General features: G+C 45.9%; 1 protein-coding gene across 1 annotated transcript; it reads left to right on the top strand.

The window, feature by feature from the left end:
• The first annotated feature begins 399 nt into the window (after positions 1–399).
• On the top strand, positions 400–21706 carry CGAS (cyclic GMP-AMP synthase). The gene is made up of 5 exons (XM_038395837.2): positions 400–1447; positions 9233–9455; positions 16942–17196; positions 19120–19222; positions 21268–21706. Exons 1-5 carry the CDS (start codon positions 809–811, stop codon positions 21620–21622), a joined length of 1575 nt encoding a protein of 524 aa, XP_038251765.1. The 5' UTR covers positions 400–808; the 3' UTR covers positions 21623–21706.
• The last annotated feature ends 91 nt before the right edge of the window (positions 21707–21797 follow it).

The following is a 21797-nucleotide window of genomic DNA, read 5'->3' as shown; positions in this document are numbered from 1 at the left end:
CAAGAAGTAGTGGACTTAAATTGCAACAAGGGAGATTTAGGCCTTGTCTACATTGCCACTTTACAGCGCTGAAACTTTCTCGCTCAGGGCAGTGAAAAAACACCCCCCTGAGCGATGGGAGTTTGAGCGCTGGTAGCTACTTTGCTTGTGGGGGTGGTTTTTGTACAGCACTGGGAGAGCTCTCTCCCCATGGGAAGGGTTCAGGGTGTGGGCTCCCGGTTGCCCGTACCTCAGGCAGCTCCCAGAAAGCGGCCTCCAGGAGGCTCCTAGGCTGAGGCTCAGCCAGGCGGCCTTGTGCGCTGCCCCCACAGCTCCCATTGGCCACGGTTTGCAGCCAATGGGAGCTGCAGAGCCTGCGCTGGAGGGGGGGGGTGTGGGGAGAGGGAGCAGCCCGGAGTCCCCGTGGCCACCCCTAAGCCTAGGAGCCAGAGGGAGATGCCAGCCGCTTCCTGGGAGCCGCGCGGAGCTGGGCAGGGACCCTGCGTGCCCCGCTAGGAGAGGCCGACCGGACGTTTAACTGCCCGGTCAACAATGCTGACTGGAGCCGCCAGAGTTGGCTGACCCGCTGCCTTGGGCTCCGCTGTGCCCCGGCCGCCGGCGTTTGCATAACTCGCCTCACCCCACCTCGCCCCGCGGTTGTGGCGTGGGCGGTGCCGCTGTGCCCAGCAGCCCGTGGCGGGAACAGGGTCGTGCCCCGCGCTGAGTTTCGTTTCTCCAGCGGCGCGCCCCGGTCTCGGAAGGGAACTTGCCTGAGCCTGGGTTCGCGCTTGGCGCCTCGGAGCCCGCGGGAGGCGGTGCGCGCTGAGCCATGGGGGACCAGTGCGCTGGGGCTAGGCGAGCGAGGGGCTCGAGCAAGGGAGCGAGTCAGAGCAGCGCTCCTGAGCCCCCCCGGCGCCAGCGCGCCAGGCCCCCGGCCCGGGGCGGGGGGAGCGCTGGGGCTGCTGGTGAGCGTGCCAAAGCCCCCAACCCCAGAGACTCCCCTCCGCCCATCGACCCGCATGGCGCCACATCTGCCAGATCCCGCGCCGCGAACGGACCGGCTCTCAGCGAGCGGGGATGTGTCCCCAAAGGCAAGGGCTCTGCCCCGGGAGAGGGCAACGCTGTCCCCAGTAGGCAGGGAGCCGTGCTCACTAGGAAGGGCTCTGCCCGCAGAGAGAGGGGCGCTGGCCCTAGACCAAAAGCGTCCGCCTCCAGGGAGCCGCCCGCTGTAGCTGCCTCCTGCTGCACGAGGGCAGAGAGCAGCGGCGGTGTCAAGTCGGGTGCAGTGGGAGCCCGGCCGCTCAGGGATGTGCTGAAGACGCTGAGCCTGGGCCGGCAGGACACGTCGGAGGCCTCGGAGCGTGTGAACCAGCTCATCCGCGCGCTGGTGTCAGCGATCAGAGCCCGGGAGAGCAGTTTCTGCTCCGTTGACATTCTGGGCACCGGTAGCTACTACGAGCATGTCAAGGTGAGGAGAAAGGGGCCGGGGCTTAAGCACTTCATCTCCAGCGGACACTATTAATGTAGGATCGAGCGGGGGGGGGGGGGAGGCAAGCTTTTTGGCCCGAGGGCCACAGCTGGGTGGAGAAATTGCATGCAGGGCTATGAAGGTAGGGCTGGGGCAGGGGGTTGGGTTGTGGGAGAGAGTGGGGAGTGTGTGGGGGGGAGTGCGGTGTGCAGGAAAGAGCTCAGGGCAAGGGCGGGGGGCAGGGTGTACGAGGGGGCTCGGGGTGCAGGGAGGAGTGCTGGAGGGGGCTCAGGGCAGGAGGTTGGGGTGCAGGACGGGGCTCAGGGCAGGAAGTTAGGATGCAGGGTGCAAGAGAGGTTCGGGGTGCGGGCTCCGGCGGGCACTGCTTACCTGGAGCGGCTCCGGGGTGGCAGCGACACGTCCCATTTCTGGCCACTGGGAACTGCAGGGAGAAGGTACCTGCAGGTGAGGGCAGCTTGCGGAGCCCTCTGTTCCCCCTCCTCCAGGGGCTGCAGGAATAATTATATTCCTTCTAGCTATGCATTTTGTATTGGTGATCATGACCATAAATTTGAATAGGCCCAGGTTCCTAACAGGTTTCATGAAATCTGGTTTTTCTCCCTTTGGAGTTACAGGGATAATGGAGGCCAGAACTGTCCCGGGGGGGGGGCAAGTGGGGCAATTTTCCCCAGGGCAATATACTATACAAAGCAACTTTTTTTTATGGAAGGGGCCCCTGAAATTGCTTTACTCCAGGCACCCTGAATAATCTAGGCGACACTCGTGGGGGCTAGTTGGGAGGGAGGGAGATTGATGTTGTAAAAACAGTTTTGTTATAGGGATGGGGAGGCTTTCCTCCTTAATAAAATTTTCCAGATTTTACAAAAGATATTCAAACTGGTTTACTCTAATTTCTTCAGGAAGTTTGTTGAATTAGTTCCTGTTGATTAAAAGACAGCTTCAGATCTCATACAGTTTGTGCTCTGCATTAATGGTTCTAGAGGAACATAGTTGTCCTGATGGTTCATATAGATGAAGATAATGTAGCTGAGACCTGCTCCATTAGTCAATTTAGACTGGGAGCACGTGGAAAAACTGTAGCACAGGCTTGATTTGCTCATGGTACCTAAAACATGCAGGCAGCTGATAGCTGTGGTTTGCACTAGCTGAAGCCTTTACATTGTTCTGATGTTCAACTATAGATACAGTCAGTTACAATTATCCAGGTTGCAGGTAATAGGGGTATTGATCATTGTGGATAGTCTTTATATATGAGAAAGCCTGGGTCGTGGGGACAAGTAGAGTAAACTCTAACATGTCGAGATGGATCCTTCATGGCTGGGGATAACAAGTTTTAACACAGTCTGAGCTGACAGTAGTTACCCCTTAATTCTTCCAGCATACACCACAAACAGCCTGTGTATGTGTGTATCCAAACGGTTTAGTCCTGTCTAAATAAAAAGCATGTTCTTACAACATCCAGGGTATGGAGTCTCACTTGTCTTGGGGTGTGAATTTCAGAAGACATAAGAACAGCCATACTGGGTCAGACCAAAGGTCCATCTAGTCCAGTATCCTGTCTTCCTACAGTGGCCAATTCCAGGTTCCCCAGAGGGAATGAACAGAACAGGTAATAACCAAGTGATCAATCCCCTGTCACCCATTCCCAGCTTCTGGCAAACAGAGGCTAGGGCTCCCATCCCTGCCCATCCTGGCTAATAACCATTGATGGACCTATCTCCATGAACTTATCTAGTTCTTTTTTGAACCCTGTTATAGTCTTGACCTTCACAACATCCTCGGCAAAGCGTTCCAAGGTTGACTGTGCATTGTGTGAAGAAATACTTCCTTTTGTTTTAAATCTACTGCCTATTGATTTCATTTGGTGACCCCTAGTTCTTGTGTTATGAGAAGGAGTAAATAACACTTCCTTATTTACTTTGTCCACACCAGTCATGATTTTACAGACCTCTATCATATCTCCCTTTAGTCATTTCTTTTCAAAGCTGAAAAGTCCCAGTCTTACTAATCTCTCCTTATACAGAAGCTGTTCCATACCCCTAATAATTTATGGTGCCCTTTTCTGAACCTTTTCCAATTCCAATATATCTTTTTTGAGATGGAGTGACCACATCTGATCTGCACACAGTATTCAAATTGTGAGCATACCATGGATTTAGATAGTATCATATTGCCTCTATCTCTTTCTTAATGATTCCCAACATTGTTTATTTTTGTTTTTGTTTTTTTACTGCCGCTGCACATTGAGTGGATGTTTTCAGAGAACTATCCCTAATGATTCCAAGATCTCTTTCTTGAATGGGAACAGCCAATTTAGATCCCATCAGTTTTTATGCATTTTTGGGATTATGTTTTCCAAAGTGCATAAAGGTTCTGAACTTCAGCCTCTTATCTAGCAGCCTAAATTTGGATGCCAGGACCTCTCGCCTATCTTCCCTGTGTCATTGGTACCTACATGTACCATGACCACTAGCTTCTCCCCAGCACTACACATAAGTCTATCTAGATGTCTTGAGAGAGCTGCAACTTTCACACCAGGCAGGCAAATCGCCATGCGGTTCTCCCAGTCATCAAAAACCCAGCTATGTTTTTAATGATCGAATCCCCCATAACTTACCTGTCTCTTCCTAATAACCGGAGTTCCCTCTTCCAGAGAGGTATCCTCAGTGTGAGAGGATATCATATCATCATCTGGAAAGAGGGTCCCAACTTGGGGTGAGGCCTAAAGGTGACTGTCCTGTTGGAAAATTGTACATGATAGCCCCTCTCAGAGCCTGAATCTACGCAATTTTTCTAGTCAATATGATGGCCATAAGGAAGGCAGTTTTCACTGACAAATGATAGAAAAGAGGTGGCCAGGAGTTCAAATGCCCCTTCCCAAAGAAATCAGGCTTGACAGCACCAGATTAAGGACCCACAACAAAGAGGATTCCCAAACTGGGAGGAAGCTCCTTAAGGAACTTTGATCCCAGAGGGCTTAAGAAGACTGCATATTCCTGGACTGGAAGGTGATGAGAGGATATTGCCATCAGGTGCACCTGTATTGAGAGGCTGCAGTGTTTTAAGGACAATAGATAGTCTATAGCAGATACTATGTGGCCCATCCTGAAAACTTTCTCCATTTGACTCCGTAGATTAGTCTGGGTGGTGGCTTTCTGCTGTGCAGTAAGATGTTCCGCATTGCACTAGGACAGTTCAACTCTGTAGATCAGGGGTGTCATAACCATAGAGGTAGCCTAAATTCCTCCTTACCTATAAGGGATTAAGAAGCTCAAGTAACCTGGTTGGCACCTGACCAAAGGAACCAATGGGGACAAAAGATACTTTCAAATCTGGGGCGGCAGAAGAGGTTTTGTTTTGGGTTCTTTGTTTTCCTGTGCCGTTCGCTCTTGGGACGAAGAGGGACCGGACATCAATCCACGTTCTCCAAATCTTCCTGAACAAGTCTCTCATATTTCAAACTTGTAAGTAAACAGCCAGGCAAGGCATATTAGTTTACCTTTGTTTTCTCAACTTGTGAATTTTCCCTTTGCTAGAGGGAGGTTTATCCCTGTTTTGTTTTAACTTTGAAACTAAGGCTAGAGGGGGTTCCTCTGTGCTCTTTGAATTTTCTGCTACTCTGTAAGGTTAACTACCAGCCTAAGTTTACAGAGGTGATTATTTTACCTTTTTCTCTTTAAATAAAATCCTGCTTCTTTTTAAGAACCTGACTGATTTTTCCATTGTTCCAAGACCCAGGGGTTTGGTTCTTTGATCATTTTGTAACCAATTGGTTAGGATATTATTCTCAAGGGGTGTATAGGTTTGGGGGAATAGGACTCCAAGTGGTCCTTTCCATGATTGTTAAATCACTTGGTGGTGGCAGCGATCCCAAGGCAAGAAGGGAATCTGTGCCTTGGGGAAGTTTTAACCTAAGCTTAGGGGGTCTTTCATGTGGGTCCCCACATCTGTACCTCAGAGTTCAGAGGTGGGAAGGAACTCTGACATGGTGGCAGAGCGATGGGATCATTTTTGAACTAAAAGCACAGCAGGATTTTAAAAGGACTAATTTTTCTTTCCTTTTGGCTGCTTGGAAACAGGTTTTTGCTGAGAGCAGTTAAAGTTTTTTTTTCCTCTGCCTGTAGGCAGAGGGGTCAAGTTACAGTAGGAAAGGAATTCACAAGCTGGGTAGTTTTTTTCTTTCTAACTCTCGGGTATAGCTAGGTTAAACACAAAAAGGCTAGATGACAGAAAGTGATGTCCAGAAAAAACTGGAATTAGCCAGATTCAAAGCACAAGAGAAAGAAAAGGAACATAAGAGACTGATCGAATTAAAACAACTTGAGAAAGATGCTGCTGAAAGAGAAGAGAAAGCCAAAGAGGCTGCTCATAAGAGAGCTATGGAGGAGAAAGAAAAAAGAGAGGAAGCATGCTGAGGAGGAGAGGGAAAAAGAGAGGAAGCATGCACTGGCATTAGAGATGGCAATGGCTAAGCAGAATATAGCAGACACCCCTAGCAATCCTTCTCCAGGTACCGCTTCCCATCCCAGAAAGTTCCCCACTTACAAGGCAGGCGATGATACCGAGGCCTTCTTAGAAAACTTTGAAAGGGCCTGCCTTGGGTTCAGCATCCCTACAGATCAGTACATGGTAGAGCTGAGGCCGCAGCTCAGTGGACCCTTAGCAGAGGTGGCGGCTGAAATGCCTAAGGAGTACATGAACAGTTATGAACTTTTTAAAAACAAGGCCAGAATCGGAATGGGGCTAACACCCGAGCATGCCCGTCGGCAGTTCAGAGCCCTAAGGTGGAAACCAGACATGTCATTTACCTGACATGCCTACCACATTGTGAAACATTGGGATGCCTGGATATCAGAGCAAGTGTTAAATCTCCAGAAGAGTTGCCCTTCCTAATGCAAATGGAGCAATTCTTAGAGGGTGTTCCTGAGGAAATAGAAAGATACATCCTAGTTGGGAAGCCCAAAATTGTAATCGAGGCAGGGGAGATTGGAGCCAAATGGGTGGAGGTGGCAGAAAAGAAAAAAAATAGTAGCAGTTGGAGTGAATATCAGAAGGGGCAACCCGAAACAAATCCCTGTCACCGGGGGCAATCCAAAGCTCCACCTACATCCCAAGGAAAAACCCAGACACCTTATTGTCCCACCACACCATTCTCCAGCAACCCACCTCGCCCCAGTGACCAGTCAGCTGGGCGATGTTTTAAATGTAATGAGCTGGGGCATGTGAAGGCCAACTGCCCCAAGAACTCCAATAGACTGCAGTTCATTACACTGGAATCACACCCAAGGTCCTCAGGCCCAGATGCCTCCCAGGTACCCTCAGAGCGAAGGAAAACTCTGAGTGTGGGTGGGAAGAAGGTTACAGCATGGAGGGACACTGGAGCACAGGTGTCAGCTATTCACCAATTCTTAGTGGACCCCAAATTCATCAATCTAGAGGCCCAAGTGACGATTCAACCATTCATGTAAAAATCTTTAAACTTACCTACAGCTAAGTTGTCTGTCCAGTACAAAGGCTGGTCAAGAATGTGGACTTTTGCAGTCTATGATGATTATCCCATTCCCATGCTGCTGGGGGAAGATTTGGCCAACTATATGAAGCTAGCCAAGAGTGTGGGAATGGTCACCCGCAGCCAGACTAAGCAAGCTTTCACACCTCTCCCTGTTTCTGAGCCTTCCACCAGGGCCCCGTCTGTGTTATCAGAGACCCAGACAGAGGTGGTGGAACCGGATCCCCTGCCAACGATTGCAACAGCCGTAGTGGATCCAGTCCCAGAGACCCAGCCAAAGCCAGTCCCAGAAGCGGAACTGGCAAAGCAACCAGCACCAGAACCATTGCCAGCACTGAGTCTAGCACTGGCAAACCCGTCTACAACAACTTCAACACCAGAGGACACCACCGAGCCTGCACTGGCAGCAGCACCAGATATCCCTACACAAGAGGCTCAGCCAGAGCCTGAAATACCACATAGTGTACCAGCGGAGAGTGTTTAACAGTCAACGGAAACAGCTCCATCACCTGCATCGCTTCAAGAGGAACCGAGCCCAAGTCCACAATCCAGTGAAGAACTGATGTCTCCAGAATCAAGGGAACAGTTCCAGGCTGAACAGGAAGCAGATGAAAGCCTCCAGGGAGCTTGGACGGCAGCACGGAGCAACCCACTGCCTCTCAGCTCTTCTAGTCGATCCCGGTTTGTTGTCGAAAGAGGACTTTTATACAAGGAAACTATTTCTGGTGGGCCCCAGGAAGTCTGGCATCCTCAGAGACAGTTGGTAATTCCAACTAAGTACCGGGAAAAGCTCTTGCGCTTAGCCCACGATCACCCTAGTGGCCATGCTGGGGTGAACAGGACCAAAGACCATTTGGGGAGGTCATTCCACTGGGAGGGAATGGGCAAGGATGTTTCTACCCATGTCCGTTCTTGTGGGGTGTGCCAAAGGGTGGGAAAACCCCAAGACCAGGTCAAAGCCCCTCTCCAGCCACTCCCCATAATTGAGGTCCCATTTCAGCAAGTAGCGCGAGGTGGAGATCTGTGTTAAGGGATTGGGATGCAGGCTCTGGGAGGGAGTTTGGGTAGGGGAGGAGGTCTGGAGTGCAGGCTCCTGGATGGAGTTTGTGTGCTGGATGCAGGCTCTGGGCTGGGGCAGGGGTGAGGGTGCACAAGGAGGGGGTAGGGTTAGAGGCTTTGAGGGGGAGAGGGGTGCAGGCTCTGGGAGGGAGTTTGGGGCAGAAGGGTGTGTGGGGGGGTGCAGGCTCTGGTAGGGAGTTTGGGGGTGGAAGGGGGTATGTGGGGAAGGGATCAGGGAGTGCGGCGCTTACCTGGGGCTCCAAGGTGGGGTGGGCCGGGGGCCTCCATGTGCTGTTGCCCCCCCAGGCACAGCCCTCACAGCTTCCCATTGGCCGCAGGGGTGCTCGGGACGGGGGTAGCATGTGGAGGCACAGCTCCGCCCCACCCCGGGGCCGACAGACACAGAAAGCCGCTCAACTGTGCTGCGCTGCCGGTGGTGCATGGGCCATTGTAAATAGCCCGGGGGAAGCATGGGAGCAGCAAGCGGGGCTAAGGGAGAGACCCGGCCCCAAAATTCCTGGAGCCCTGCGGGCCACATTGGGGAGGTTCTCGGGCTGCAGGTGGTCCACGGGCCAGGAGTTTGAGACCCCTGCTTAGATGTTATCAGAATTCAAGAATGTTGATACATTGAAGAGGGTTCAGAGGAGAACCATAGGAATGATTAAAGGATTAGAAGAACATGCCTCAGCAATTGAGCTTGATGGATCTATTTATCTTAAAGCAAAGGTTTAGGGGTGACTTGATTACAGTCTGTAAGTACCTATGTGAGGAACAATTACTACTAACTTCAATAAGAGGGAGGGAGAATTGAGCAGCATAATGTGGGTCTGTCTCTTGCTACACTTAGACTTTTATATCCATGTTGTGCAAGTTGTTCTAGTTTCACTATGAAATGTGTTGCTTACCCCACTCTGTAACAGAATGATTAAATCACTTCTACTCTACTGCCATCCAAAAATAAAACTTCCAGTAAGAGTTGATAAGAGTATCTGCCTGACAGGGTTGTATTGTCTTTCTGCTGTTGAGGGTTCCCTGGTCTTAATTTACTGCAAATTACCATACATTTGTTCCCCTCATCACTGCACATGGAAGTGGATGGGAGAATAAAGTTCAGAGGTATTTATAATGGAAATGCAGGCTAAAACTTTACCTGTAATAACAAAACTCAGTAAGCATTGTATTTCTGTGATTCACAGATTTCTGCACCAAATGAGTTCGATATCATGTTTACAATGCCAGCTCCTAGAGTTGAACTGGAACAATGTGATGGCTCTGGTGCCTTTTATTATGTGAGACTTAAAAGAAATCCTCAAGGAAACAATTTGGACAAATTTATACAGGAAGATGGAACATTAGCAGCCTGTAAGATGCTTTTTGCCATGAGGAACATTATTAAAGAAATTGTAAAGAGCATGACAAGTAAGTATTCAGTTGATAATATTTTCACTTACAAGTATTATGTTCACATTAATGTCTGTACATATAAATCACTGTAAGTAGTTTTGTACATACAACTTATGTTCTTCTCAGCAGTGCCTTCATAGATGCGAGCACAAAATGCTAGAAAAACCTATACGTCTGAGCTTTTTCTTGTTGCAAGAGCAACAAGAGAAGAGCAACCACAGACATACAGGGCCTGATTCACTACACAGAGTGTAGAGTGGAAGGGTTCTGCCTGACTCCATTCTTATGCAGCAAGCTGTTTTTGCAAATTGAAACGAAGGACATTCAGGGTATGGTCTAAAACCATGTATACATCTGCCACCTAACTCATTCAACATGACCTTGTGCAAAGGTCTTGGTGTTGAGCCTCCAGCAAGAGAGACTAAAAAGTAGCTATATATTTTTCCCTTCATTTTTGCTATTCCTCCCGAGCTTCAAAAGTTTAATAAGAATTTTTAACTAATGCTTCTGTGGCAAACCACTCATTCCTTATCTTGTCTCAATGAAATAGTTCTTTTTAAAAGTATGTTGTCCTAACTAGCTGTACAGAAAATACAGTTTCTAGGTATAACTTGGACTGTAACAATTGTATTAACTCAAGAAAACTTTCTGTACAATATTTTGTATAGTACAACTCCTCAATAGAGTCTGCTTAAAGAACTCTGGAAATGTGGAGACTTAAAAATAAGTGTTTAAGTTCTAATATTTCCCCCAAATACAGTCACTCTCTAAGGGTATGTCTACACTACGAAATTAGGTCGAATTTATAGAAGTTGGTTTTGTAGAAAGCGTTTTTATACAGTCAAGTGTGTGTGTCCCCACACAAATGCTCTAAGTGCATGTAGTCGGCAGACTGTGTCCACAGTACTGAGGCAACCGTCGACTTCCAGAGCTTTGCACTGTTGGTAGCTATCCCACAGTTCCCGCAGTCTCCACTGCCCATTTGAATTTTGGATAGAAATCCCAGTACCTGATGGGGTTAAAACATTGTCGCGGGTGGTTCTGGGTACGTATCGTCAGCCCCCGTTCCCTCCCTCCCTCCGTAAAAGCAAGGGCAGACGATCGTTTTGCGCCTTTTTTTGTGAGTTACCTGTGCAGATGCCATACCACGGCAAGCATGGAGTCCGCTCAGCTAACCGTTACCGTATGTCTCCTGGGTGCTTGCAGACATGGCACTGCATTGCTACACAGCAGCAGTTTATTGCCTTTTGGCAGCAGACAGTACAGTATGACTGGTAGCTGTCGTCGACGTAGTCCTGGGTGCCCTTTTAACCGGGCACCTGGGCAAACATGGGAGTGACTCAGTCAGGTCATTTCCCTTGTTTCGTCTCATGGCGATTGAGTCCTACCAGTAGTGCACTGTCTTTTAATCTGCAGCTAGCAGAAGACGATGGCCAGTAGTCATATTGCACCGTCTTCTGCTGGGCACCCAGGAAGTGAAGATGGCTAGCAGTCGTACTGCACAGTCTGCTGCCAGCATGATGTATAAAGAGAGATGAAGTGGCTCAAAACAAGAAATAAAGCAGATTTGTTTTGTATTCATTTTCTCCTCCCTCCCTCTGTGATATAAACATACTGCTAAACCCAGTTTTGAGTTCTATCCTTGAGGGGGCCTTTCAATTTCTCGCAAAGCCACCCCCTTTGTTGATTTTAATTCCCTGTAAGCCATGTCGTCAATCGCCCCTCCCTCTGTCAGGGCAACAGCAGACAATCGTTCCGCACCTTTTTTCTGTGCGGACGCCATACCACGGCAAGCATGGAGCCCGCTCAGATGACTTTGGCAATTAGGAGCACATTAAACACCACACGCATTATCCAGCAGTATATGCAGTGCCAGAACCTGGCAAAGCGAAACTGGGCGAGTAGGCGATGTCAGCACAGTGACGAGAGTGATGAGAACATGGACACAGACTTCTCTCAAAGCACGGGCCCTGCCAATGTGGGATCATGGTGCTAATGGGGCAGGTTCATGCAGTGGAACGCCAATTCTGGGCTCGGGAAACAAGCACAGACTGGTGGAACCACAGTGTTGCAGGTCTGGGATGATTCCCAGTGGCTGTGAAACTTTTGCATGTGTAAGGGCACTTTCATGGAACTTTGTGACTTGCTTTCCCCTGCCCTGAGGCGCAAGAATACCAAAGATGAAAGCAGCCCTCACAGTTGAGAAGCGAGTGGCAATAGCCCTGTGGAAGCTTGCAACGCCAGACAGCTACCGGTCCGTCGGGAATCAATTTGGAGTGGGCAAATCTACTGTGTGGGCTGCTGTAATGCAAGTAGCCAACGCAATCAAAGATCTGCTGATATCAAGGGTAGTGACCCTGGGAAATGTGCAGGTCATAGTGGATGGCTCTGCTGCAATGGGATTCCCTCACTGCGGTGGGGCCATAGACGGAACCCATATCCCTATCTTGGCACTGGAGCATCAAGCCAGCGAGTACATAAACCACAAGGGGTACTTTTCAATAGTGCTGCAAGCACTGGTGGATCACAAGGGATGTTTCACCAACATCAGCATGGGATGGCCGGGAAAGGTACATGGTGCTCACATCTTCAGGAACTCTGGTCTGTTTCAAAAGCTGCAGGAAGGGACTTTCTTCCCAGACCAGAAAATAGCCATTGGGGATGCTGAAATGCCGATAGTTATCCTTGGGGACCCAGCCTACCCATTAATGCCATGGCTCATGAAGCCATACATAGGCAGCCTGGACAGTAGTCAGGAGCTGTTCAGCTACAGGCAGAGCAAGTGCAGAATGGTGGTAGAATATGCATTTGGACATTTAAAAGCGCGCTGGCGCAGTTTACTGACTCTGTTAGACCTCCGCGAAACCAATATTCCCACTGTTATTAGTGCTTGCTGTGCGCTCCACAATATCTGTGAGAGTAAGAGGGAGACATTTATGGGGTGATGGGAGGTTGAGGCAAATCGCCTGGCTGCTGGATACGCACAGCCAGACACCAGGGCGGTTAGAAGAGCACATGAGGGGGCGGTGCGCTGCGCATCAGAGACGCTTTGAAAACCAGTTTCATGACTGGCCAGGCTACGATGTAAAAGTTCTATTTGTTTTTCCTTGATGAAACCTCCCACCCCTTGGTTCACTCTACTTCACTGTAAGCAAATCACCCTCCCCACCTCCCTTCAATCACCGCTTGCAGAGGCAATAAAGTCATTGTTTCTTCACATTCATGCATTCTTTATTAATTCATCACACAAATAGGGGGATAATTACCAAGGTAGCCCAGGAGGGGTGGTGGAGGAGGGAAGGACAAGACCACACAGCACTTTAAAAGTTTAAAACTTATTGAATGCCAGCCTTCTGTTACTTGGGCAATCCTCTGGGGTGGAGTGGCTGGGTGGCCGGAGGCCCCCTACCGCGTTCTTGTGCATCTGGGTGAGGAGGCTATGGAACTTGGGGAGGAGGGCAGTTGTTTACACAGGGGCTGTAGCGGCAGTCTGTGCTCCTGCTGCCTTTCCTGCAGTTCAGCCATACGCTGGAGCATATTAGTTTGATCTTCCAGCAGCCTCAGCATTGAATCCTGCCTCCTCTCATCACACTGCCACCACCTTTCAGCTTCAGCCCTCTCTTCAGCCCGCCACTTACTCTCTTCAGCCCGCCACCTCTCCTCCCGGTCATTTTGTGCTTTCCTGCACTCTGACATTGTCTGCTTCCATGCATTCGTCTGTGCTCTGTCAGTGTGGGAGGACAGCATGAGCTCAGAGAACATTTCATCGCGAGTGCGTTTTTTTTTGCCGTCTAATCTTTGCTAGCCTCTGGGAAGGAGAAGATCCTGTGATCCTTGAAACACATGCAAGGTGGAGAAAAAAAAGGGACAGTGGTATTTGAAAAGACACATTTTATAGAACAATGGGTACACTCTTTCACGGTAAACCTTGCTGTTAACATTACATACATACATACATAGTACATGTGCTTTCGTTACAAGGTCGCATTTTGCCTCTACCCCACTGCGTGGCTAACAGCGGGGAACATTTCTGTTCAGCCATAGGCAAACAGCCCAGCAGGAACGGGCACCTCTGAATGTCCCCTTAAGAAAAGCACCCTATTTCAACCAGGTGACCATGAATGATATCACTCTCCTGAGGATAATACAGAGAGATAAAGAACGGATGTTGTTTGAACGCCAGCAAAGATACACTGCAATGTTCTACAATGATTCCCGAGTATGTGCTACTGGCCAGGAGTGGTAAAGTGTCCTACCATGGTGGATGGAATAAGGCTGCCCTCCCCAGAAACCTTTTGCAAAGGCTTTGGGAGTATATCCAGGAGAGCCACGAATGCCAGGGCAAATTAATCATTAAACATGCTGACTTTTAAACCTTGTATAGTATTTTAAAAAGGTACACTCACCAGAGGTCCCTTCTCCACCTCGTGGGTCCAGGAGGCAGCATTGGGTGGATTCGGGGGGTACTGGCTCCAGGTCCAGGGTGAGAAACAGTTCCTGGCTGTCGGGAAAACCGGTTTCTCCACTTGTTTGCTGTGAGCTATCTACAGCCTCCTCACCATAGTTTTCCTCGTCCCCAAAACCTGCTTCCGTGTTGCCTCCATCTCTATTGAAGGAGTCAAACAACACGGCTGGGGTAGTGGTGGCTGAACCCCCTAAAATGGCATACAGCTCATCATAGAAGCAGCATGTTTGGGGCTCCGACCCGGAGCGGCCGTTCGCCTCTCTGGTTTTCTGGTAGGCTTGCCTCAGATCCTTAAGTTTCACGCGGCACTGCTTTGGGTCCCTGTTATGGCCTCTGTCCTTCATGCCCTAGGAGATTTTCACAAATGTTTTGGCATTTCGAAAACTGGAATGTAGTTCGGATAGCACGGATTCCTCTCCCCATACAGTGATCAGATCCCGTACCTCCCGTTCGGTCCATGCTGGAGCTCTTTTGCGATTCTGGGACTCCATCCTGGTCACCTCTGCTGATGAGCTCTGCATGGTCACCTGGAGCTTGTCACACTGCCCAAACAGGAAACTGAAATTCAAAAGTTTGCGGGCCTTTTCCTGTCTACCTGGTCAGTGCATCCGAGTTGAGAGTGCTGTCCAGAGCGGTCACAATGGAGCACTCTGGGATAGCTCCCGGAGGCAATACCATCTAATTGCATCCACAGTACCCCGAATTCGACCCAGCAAAACAGATTTCAGCGCTAATCCCCTTGTTGGGGGTGGAGTAAGGAAATAGATTTTAAGAGCCCTTTAAGTCGAAAAAAAGGGCTTCGTCATGTGGATGATTTAACGCTGCTAAACGATTTAAATCGATTTAACGCTGCTAAATTTGACCTCAACGCATAGTGATAAAACAAATTAGAGTTTAATTCAGGCCAGTCACATTATGAAAACAACAGATGGCTTAAACAAGTTTGCAGAAGTATTTGAAAAAATCCTTATCCCATATACTGACTCAATTTCTTCTGCTTAATTCCAAGTGTTCTTACATTTTTACTGGAAGTAAGCTTTCTGTAGTTTCTAAACTTATCCCGCCTCTCTTAAAACAAAGCAGTATTTTCTTCCAGCAGGTGATAGAAACATTCAAACTTAAAAGTTTGTAAAACAACAACTCCAGAGACTGCTTGTTGTAGCGCTGAAATGACTAATATGTTTTTTGACGTCTGAGGTTCTTTTACGTCAGCATTAAACTGTTCAAATAACCTTGTTCCTAATTGACCAGGTCAGTGAGTGTGGATCTTGTGAAAAATTCAGTGTCTTGCGTTTCAGTGTAGTATTTTTTGCTCAAGAATATGGTGCTGTAATCAGGGGGTGATACTCACATGGAAAAGAGGGCTGAATCTATGTTGAATTATGGTGTGTAGACCAAGATATAAAGTAAGCACTATACACAATGGAATGCCCATTGATGTCAGCAGGGGGGTTATGCAGAAATTAGGGAAGAAAATGGCCTTCATTCATTAAATGTTTTATTTGTGTAACCCCTTGGGGTTTAGAGAGCATGGCCCCTTTACATCTTCTTCCTACTGGGGAGGGGGAGCAGTGAGAGAAAGGAGGGAAACTTGGGGGTGTAGCTCTGGAGCCCAGGGAGAGAAGGGCTGCAGCTGGAGGTCCTGGACAAAGTGAAGGGAAGAGAACCTGCCTGAAGCCTGGGAAGTACAGGGTGGCCGATCGGGGACACCCCAGGACAGGAGCCAGGAGAAGCACGGTGCCAGGGAGGAATTGCCCAAGAAGGACAGGCTGGAACTGGACCTAGTATCACTGCTGCCCAGGGCTGCGAGTACTAGGGCTTGTGACTCTGCATTGGGAATAAGGAGGGAGGCCGCTAGTTAATTAAGTGGGGAGTTGTCGCTCTGTGTGGCTTTGCAGAGCGTGGCAGAAGAGGGCACCAGAGGGGTTGTTGGAAGGAAAGTTCACTGCCGCCGAAGATGACCAGGAGCACCCAAGACTCGGCATTGGACTGGAACTCTGCTCAGGCCTCCTGAACTCTTCGTGCAGACACATTGCTCAGTCTGCCCTTTCAGACTGTGCTACCACGGGGCCTGTGGGGCCTTGGTTTGGATGCAACCCTGTTCTACTACTCCCCTTACATTTTCCCTTGTTGTTTTCCTCCTCTCATCCCTCTGTAAATATCTCCCTTTGTTATATCCATTGTACTTTTCCTGTGGGGGTGTGCGTGTTCACTCTGGGGGGTTTGGAACAGGTGCCCCTGGGGTGGAAGGAATTTTCCTGCTGCATTCTTGCACGCGTCGTCTCTTGGCCAGAGCTGCCTGCAGAGCAAACTCCATCTTAGCCACGAGGGCACTAAAGTTACATTTGTTTTGGAAATAAATTGTCAAATTTAACACTAACAATATACTCTAAGTGAGAAAATACAGTCCCCTTTAGCTAACAGCTATGTATGTTGAAAATTGTGAACAACTAACATTTACAATATTAAATATAAAAATACATTGGGTTCTATGGGTCTAATGTATTCACACAAAAATATTCCTAAACACCACAAGAACATTCCATTTTTAGAATCAGTACTCGCTGCAAATACAAGATCTCTCCAAAGCACCTTAATTTCAGTTATATTAGAAAGGCACTTTCTTTTCATTACATGGTAGCATATTAATGCAGCTAGTCAGATACTGAAATCTTATGTTAAGATTTTACGTAAACTACTTACAAAAATGGCTTGGTTATTTTCTCTCAATGGGGGAAACTTGTAATTATTTGTCCCTCAGGGAGTTCTAAGTAGTTTCATGCATCTTCCTTTGTTTACTTGGTCAATTTTCTGCACATACCTTTAAAAAAAAAAAAAAGCTATTTGCATTATACAAAACTGATTTAAAAATACTTAGTCTCCTCATATATTCTCTAATGGTCAATGACTGAAGCTTTGTATATGACATGATATAGCTGCAAATTCTAGTTAAATAAACAAAAAACATTCAAAAATGGTTTCCTCCAATATTAAAAAGTTAAGGTTATTGAAGAAAAGTCATTGCTTTTTTGATAGGAACAGAAATGAAAGTGACTGTGGATAAAAAAAAGGCTGGAAGCCCTGCAATAACACTTCGCATTGGGAATCCTCCAATGGAGATATCAGTGGATATAATCCTGGCTTTGGAAGTTCGGAGTCAAAGCTGGCCTGCCAGTACACAAGATGGTCTAAAAATTGAAAAATGGCTAGGAAGCAAAGTCAAACAAGAATATAAATGGAAGCCAATATACCTAGTACCCAAACATGCCAAGGATGGAAGAGTGCTAAAAGGTATTGTTTTTATTTTGAATACGAACTAACCTTTTTTTTTTTTTTTTTTTAAAATGTGAGAGGGGTCTTCTGCTCAACTAGTAATTACCCAACTGTTATAAGGGGAAACTACGTATTACTTTTTGTTTTTGTTAGTCAGCAGAGCTACGTTTGTTTTTATTAGCCATCCTTCAACAAAAAAACTTCAGTAACAGACTTCAAAGAGAAACTGCAGAGCTACAATTCATTTGCAAACTTAACACCATCAATTTGGGTTTAAATAGGGATTGGGAGTGGCTGGCTCACCACAAAAGCAATTTTCTCTCTCTTGGTATTGATACCTCCTCATCAATTATTGGGAGTAGATCACACCCACCCTGATTGAATTGGCCTTCAACATTGGTTCTCCACTTGTAAGGTAACTCCCTTCTCTTCATGTGCCAATATATATTTATGGCCTGTATTCATAATTTTCACTCCAGTCATCTGAAGAAGTGGGTTTTTTACCCATGAAAGCTTAGCCCAAATCAATCTGTTAGTCTTTAAGGTGCCACCGGACTCCTTGTTATTCTTAGTCTGTCTTGTACGTGGCTACATCTGGATCAGAACCATCATCTAAGAAAACCCTATCTTTGAATTATTAAACTTGTGCTATTATTTGTATTGTGGAGACTCTGTACAAAGACCGTTCCTACTCTGAAACTCGCATCAATGTGTCTGACAATGAAGTAATTTGAGATAGACCCTCCAACATTAGAACATTAGAACTTACCAACCATGGCCACGTAGAGGTATTTTTGCCACCTTTTTCGGTTATACAATAGAAACCTATTGAGAATGAAAGAAAGTATGCTTTTGCACAAATAGATCAAAATGAGTTTCTGTATGTGAAGTTGGGTGATTTAGTCTACACAAAAATACATGTAAAACCTCAATGTTTTGCATTGTCAGGGCAATTTACTAGATTTCCCCATCAAGGACAGGTCTTCATAAGTGCACCATTACCATTATTTTTATTTAACTTGGCTGTCACAATCATGATCTGTGGCAGTAGAGTACATCTAGGGGGAAACTGACATTTTTTTCTATTATATTTCAGCAAAAGAAAGTGTTATGCTAAAGAAAGGCTTTGCTACAGAATTTTTTTTAAAAAAGCTTAGTACGGATTTCACCTAATGCTATTTGAGAGTAGTATTATTTTGTCATGTTGATCTCCTGTAATAGGAAAATTAAATTTAAAACAGTGACTATGTGCTTCATGGGGCAGAAAGCTGATCGATAATTGGGTGGGAAGCATATAGCCATGTTTTGGAGCTATAAAAATAATACGGCTTAAGCCTATTTAATTCTTCATGGGTGTTAATTTACTCAAACTGAATGCCTGAATGTGTGGATAACAGGGTACTATTGCGAGAGTAACAGAGACATACTTCTAAAACAAGATCATGTCACAATCAATAGACAGTGAAAAAAGTCTTAAAAATAAAAGTTATGCCAAACACTACCACAATTGGCTTATCCCAAAACAAAAAATTGTTTTAAGATTGAAAGTACATTTCAAGTAATTTTAAAGATGGAAGACTTCCTGGGGTGTTGTAATTATCCCAAAACTATGCATTATAAACCCAGGAAATTAAGAGTTAAGTTTACACTTCAAGGAAATCCAAAACATATTTAGGTATGGAAATGCAGTTAAGGTATCCAGACAACCATAACTCTGTCTTGTAGGAACATCATGCAAAAAACATACAATTAGGGGATTTTAGCATTTTGTGGATTAGATTATTAAACTGATATTTTTAAAGTAAAAAAAAAAATGCAGACATGTCCAAATAAATTCACTTCAGGATGACTTTTCTTTAGCTACAGAAACTGGGTAAGACTCATATTCTAAATGGGTAAAAGTGTTAATAAAATGTTTGTATTCTTTTAATACATATTTAGAAGACACCTGGCGACTCTCTTTCTCACACATTGAAAAGGACATGATAAAGAACCATGGCAACACAAAGACATGTTGTGAATCTAAGGGAGTAAAGTGTTGTAGGTTAGTACTTCGTATGTCTTTTTTAAAGTCTCTTTTAGCCACTATATCAGTCTAGCAAGTGTGTTAGTTTTCTAAATTTATAATTTAATCTGTGATTTGAGAGAACAAGAACCCATACTCAGGAATAATAGTGAGCCTCTATGAAGCCTTTTTATTTGAAAAACACTTAATGCATATCACCTAATCCTCATAACACCCTTCTGTTGTAGGCAAATAAATACAATCTTGTGCAGTGCTGAGTATGTCTGGCTTCCATTGAAGTCTAAGGAAGATGAGGGCATACTACATCACAAATTCACTTTTCATTTTAGCATTATAAAGCAAACAGATGAAATCTGTCAAAAAAAACCCCAAAACAATTCCTCCTCACACTTCCTAAGTCTGATAAAAAAAAGTTAGCCCCAGTTTGTTAGATTGGGAAGTCTATTGACTCAGCCATTAGGAATTTCGCCACTGTGGACGAGAAGCTGGATATGAGTCAAACAGTGTGCCCTTGTTGCCAAGTAGGCTAACGGTATTTTGGGCTGTATAAGTAGTGGCATTGCCAGCAGATCAAGGGACGTGATCATTCCCCTCTATTTGACATTGGTGAGGCCTCATCTGGAGTACTGTGTCCAGTTTTGGGCACCACACTACGAGATTGATGTAGAAAAATTGGAGAGTCCAGAGGAGGGCAACAAAAATGATTAGGGGGCTGGAGCACATGACTTATGAGGAGAGGCTGAAGGAACTGGGATTGTTTAGTCCGCAGAAGAGAAGAATGGGGGGATTTGATAGCTGCTTTCAACTACCTGAAGGGGGATTCCAGATAGGATGGATCTAGACTGTTCTCAGTGGTACCAGATGATAGAACAAGGAATAATGGTCTCAAGTTGCAGTGGGGAAGGTTTAGGTTGGATGTTAGGAAAAACTTTTTCACTAGGAGGGTGGTGAAGCACTGGAATGGGTTACCTAGGGAGGTGGCGGAATATCCTTCCTGAGAGGTTTTCAAGGTCAGGTTTGACAAAGCCCAGGTTGGATGATTTAGTTGGGGATTGGTCCTGCTTTGAGCAGGGGGTTGGACTAGAAGACCTCCTGAGGTCCCTTCCAATCCTGATATTCTGTGATTCACTATATATACACACACTAGATTTGGACACTAAATAAGTTAGCTATTTGAGGCAATTCATTAACAAGTATGTTGTGGGGGGTGGGGAGGGGAAAATACATGAAGATTCATTTGGTGTTTTAAACAGATTATTTAAGGAATTTATTTTTGACAGATAATCCATTTTGCATTCTGTAGTTTTACAAAATCATGAACCCTTCTGAATTTCATTAATAATTCTAAGCATAGGGAACAGAGAAAAGAGTCTCATCAAGTAGGTGTGCATATAAAGACAAAGCTAACTCCTTGAGAGTCTACTTCGTGTTTGTCAGTTCTCTAGATTTGACACATAAGATGTCAAATTATTAGGAGAATCATTTTATTTTTGGCTACAACAGTAATTTCAAAAATTGTTTTATGAATTGGGCCAGATTCACTATTTTTGGTGCAAGCACATGTAAATTGCACCTTCCCATACCCATTGGCTCCTTCTGTCTGAGGGAAGGCAGTGGTATATCAGTTTGTCAGAAAAGGGCAGCTTTAACTTGCAGCAGTCTCCAAAACTGCCCACTGGTGGTAACTGCTGTGGAGTGCACTAAATGAAGCATATGACTGGCCAACACTACTCAGTTTCTGGGTTATGATGGCTCTCAGTGGAAGGAAGTTTCTATTATAATGCATCACTGAAACTTCCCTTGGATGCAGTCCTTCCATCTTGGGAGCCCTGTGGAAAAGCTAATGTAATCCTGGGATGAATCTGGCCTACAAAAATGCAATGGGTTTTCATACTTCATAAGAAAATATTATTGGCAAAATAATATCTTTATCCCACTGGTTAGGGGGTCAGCATCAAATGCCTCACAAAAGCAAAATATTCTGTAGTCTAACATCATTTCCAGAAACACTTATTTAGCATACACAAGGCATTTCCCAGTAATAAAATCTTATTGTTCAACAGGAAAAACTGTCTGAAACTTCTGAAGCATCTTCTGGATCAGCTTAAAACAAAACATGGAAACAGACGGGGGCTGGACAAATTCTGTTCCTACCATGCCAAAACTGCCTTTTTCCAAGCATGTGTCCTTTGGCCAGATGACAAACAATGGCTGTTCACAGACCTTGAGAGCTGTTTTCAAAATTTTTTGGATTACTTTCTGGATTGCCTCGACAACGCATACCTTCCACACTTTTTTATTCCTACACATAACCTTTTTAGTAGACAACTGATTGATAAGGCAAGCAGTGATTTCCTTTCAAAGGAAATTAAATATGAAATAAACAATAGATTTCCAATATTTGAACTGCAGAATTAAGGAAATATTCTATTGTGCTTTTCAGAATTTTCCTTTATATTTTATAAATCAGGATATCTAATAAAGAATCAACATTTGAAGTTATTCCTTGGGAATTTCGGGTGCTTTGAAAAGTGGTGGTAAAGTAATCATGGACAATAAATGAGACTTGCATTTAAATAATTTAAATTAAATT

Source organism: Dermochelys coriacea, chromosome 3 (assembly GCF_009764565.3).
Source record: "Dermochelys coriacea isolate rDerCor1 chromosome 3, rDerCor1.pri.v4, whole genome shotgun sequence".
NCBI lineage: Eukaryota > Metazoa > Chordata > Testudines > Dermochelyidae > Dermochelys > Dermochelys coriacea.
The sequence above is the reverse complement of the archived record's forward strand: the minus strand, read 5'-3'. Positions and strand labels throughout refer to the sequence as shown.

Bases quoted from the DNA above. Each gene is read 5' to 3' on its own strand.
- CGAS (XM_038395837.2), top strand. From the start codon at position 809: ATGGGGGACCAGTGCGCTGGGGCTAGGCGAGCGAGGGGCTCGAGCAAG. The intron at 9,456-16,941 runs GTAAGTATTCAG...CTTTTTTGATAG, and splicing joins AATTGTAAAGAGCATGACAA to GAACAGAAATGAAAGTGACT. The intron at 19,223-21,267 runs GTTAGTACTTCG...ATTGTTCAACAG, and splicing joins AAGGGAGTAAAGTGTTGTAG to GAAAAACTGTCTGAAACTTC.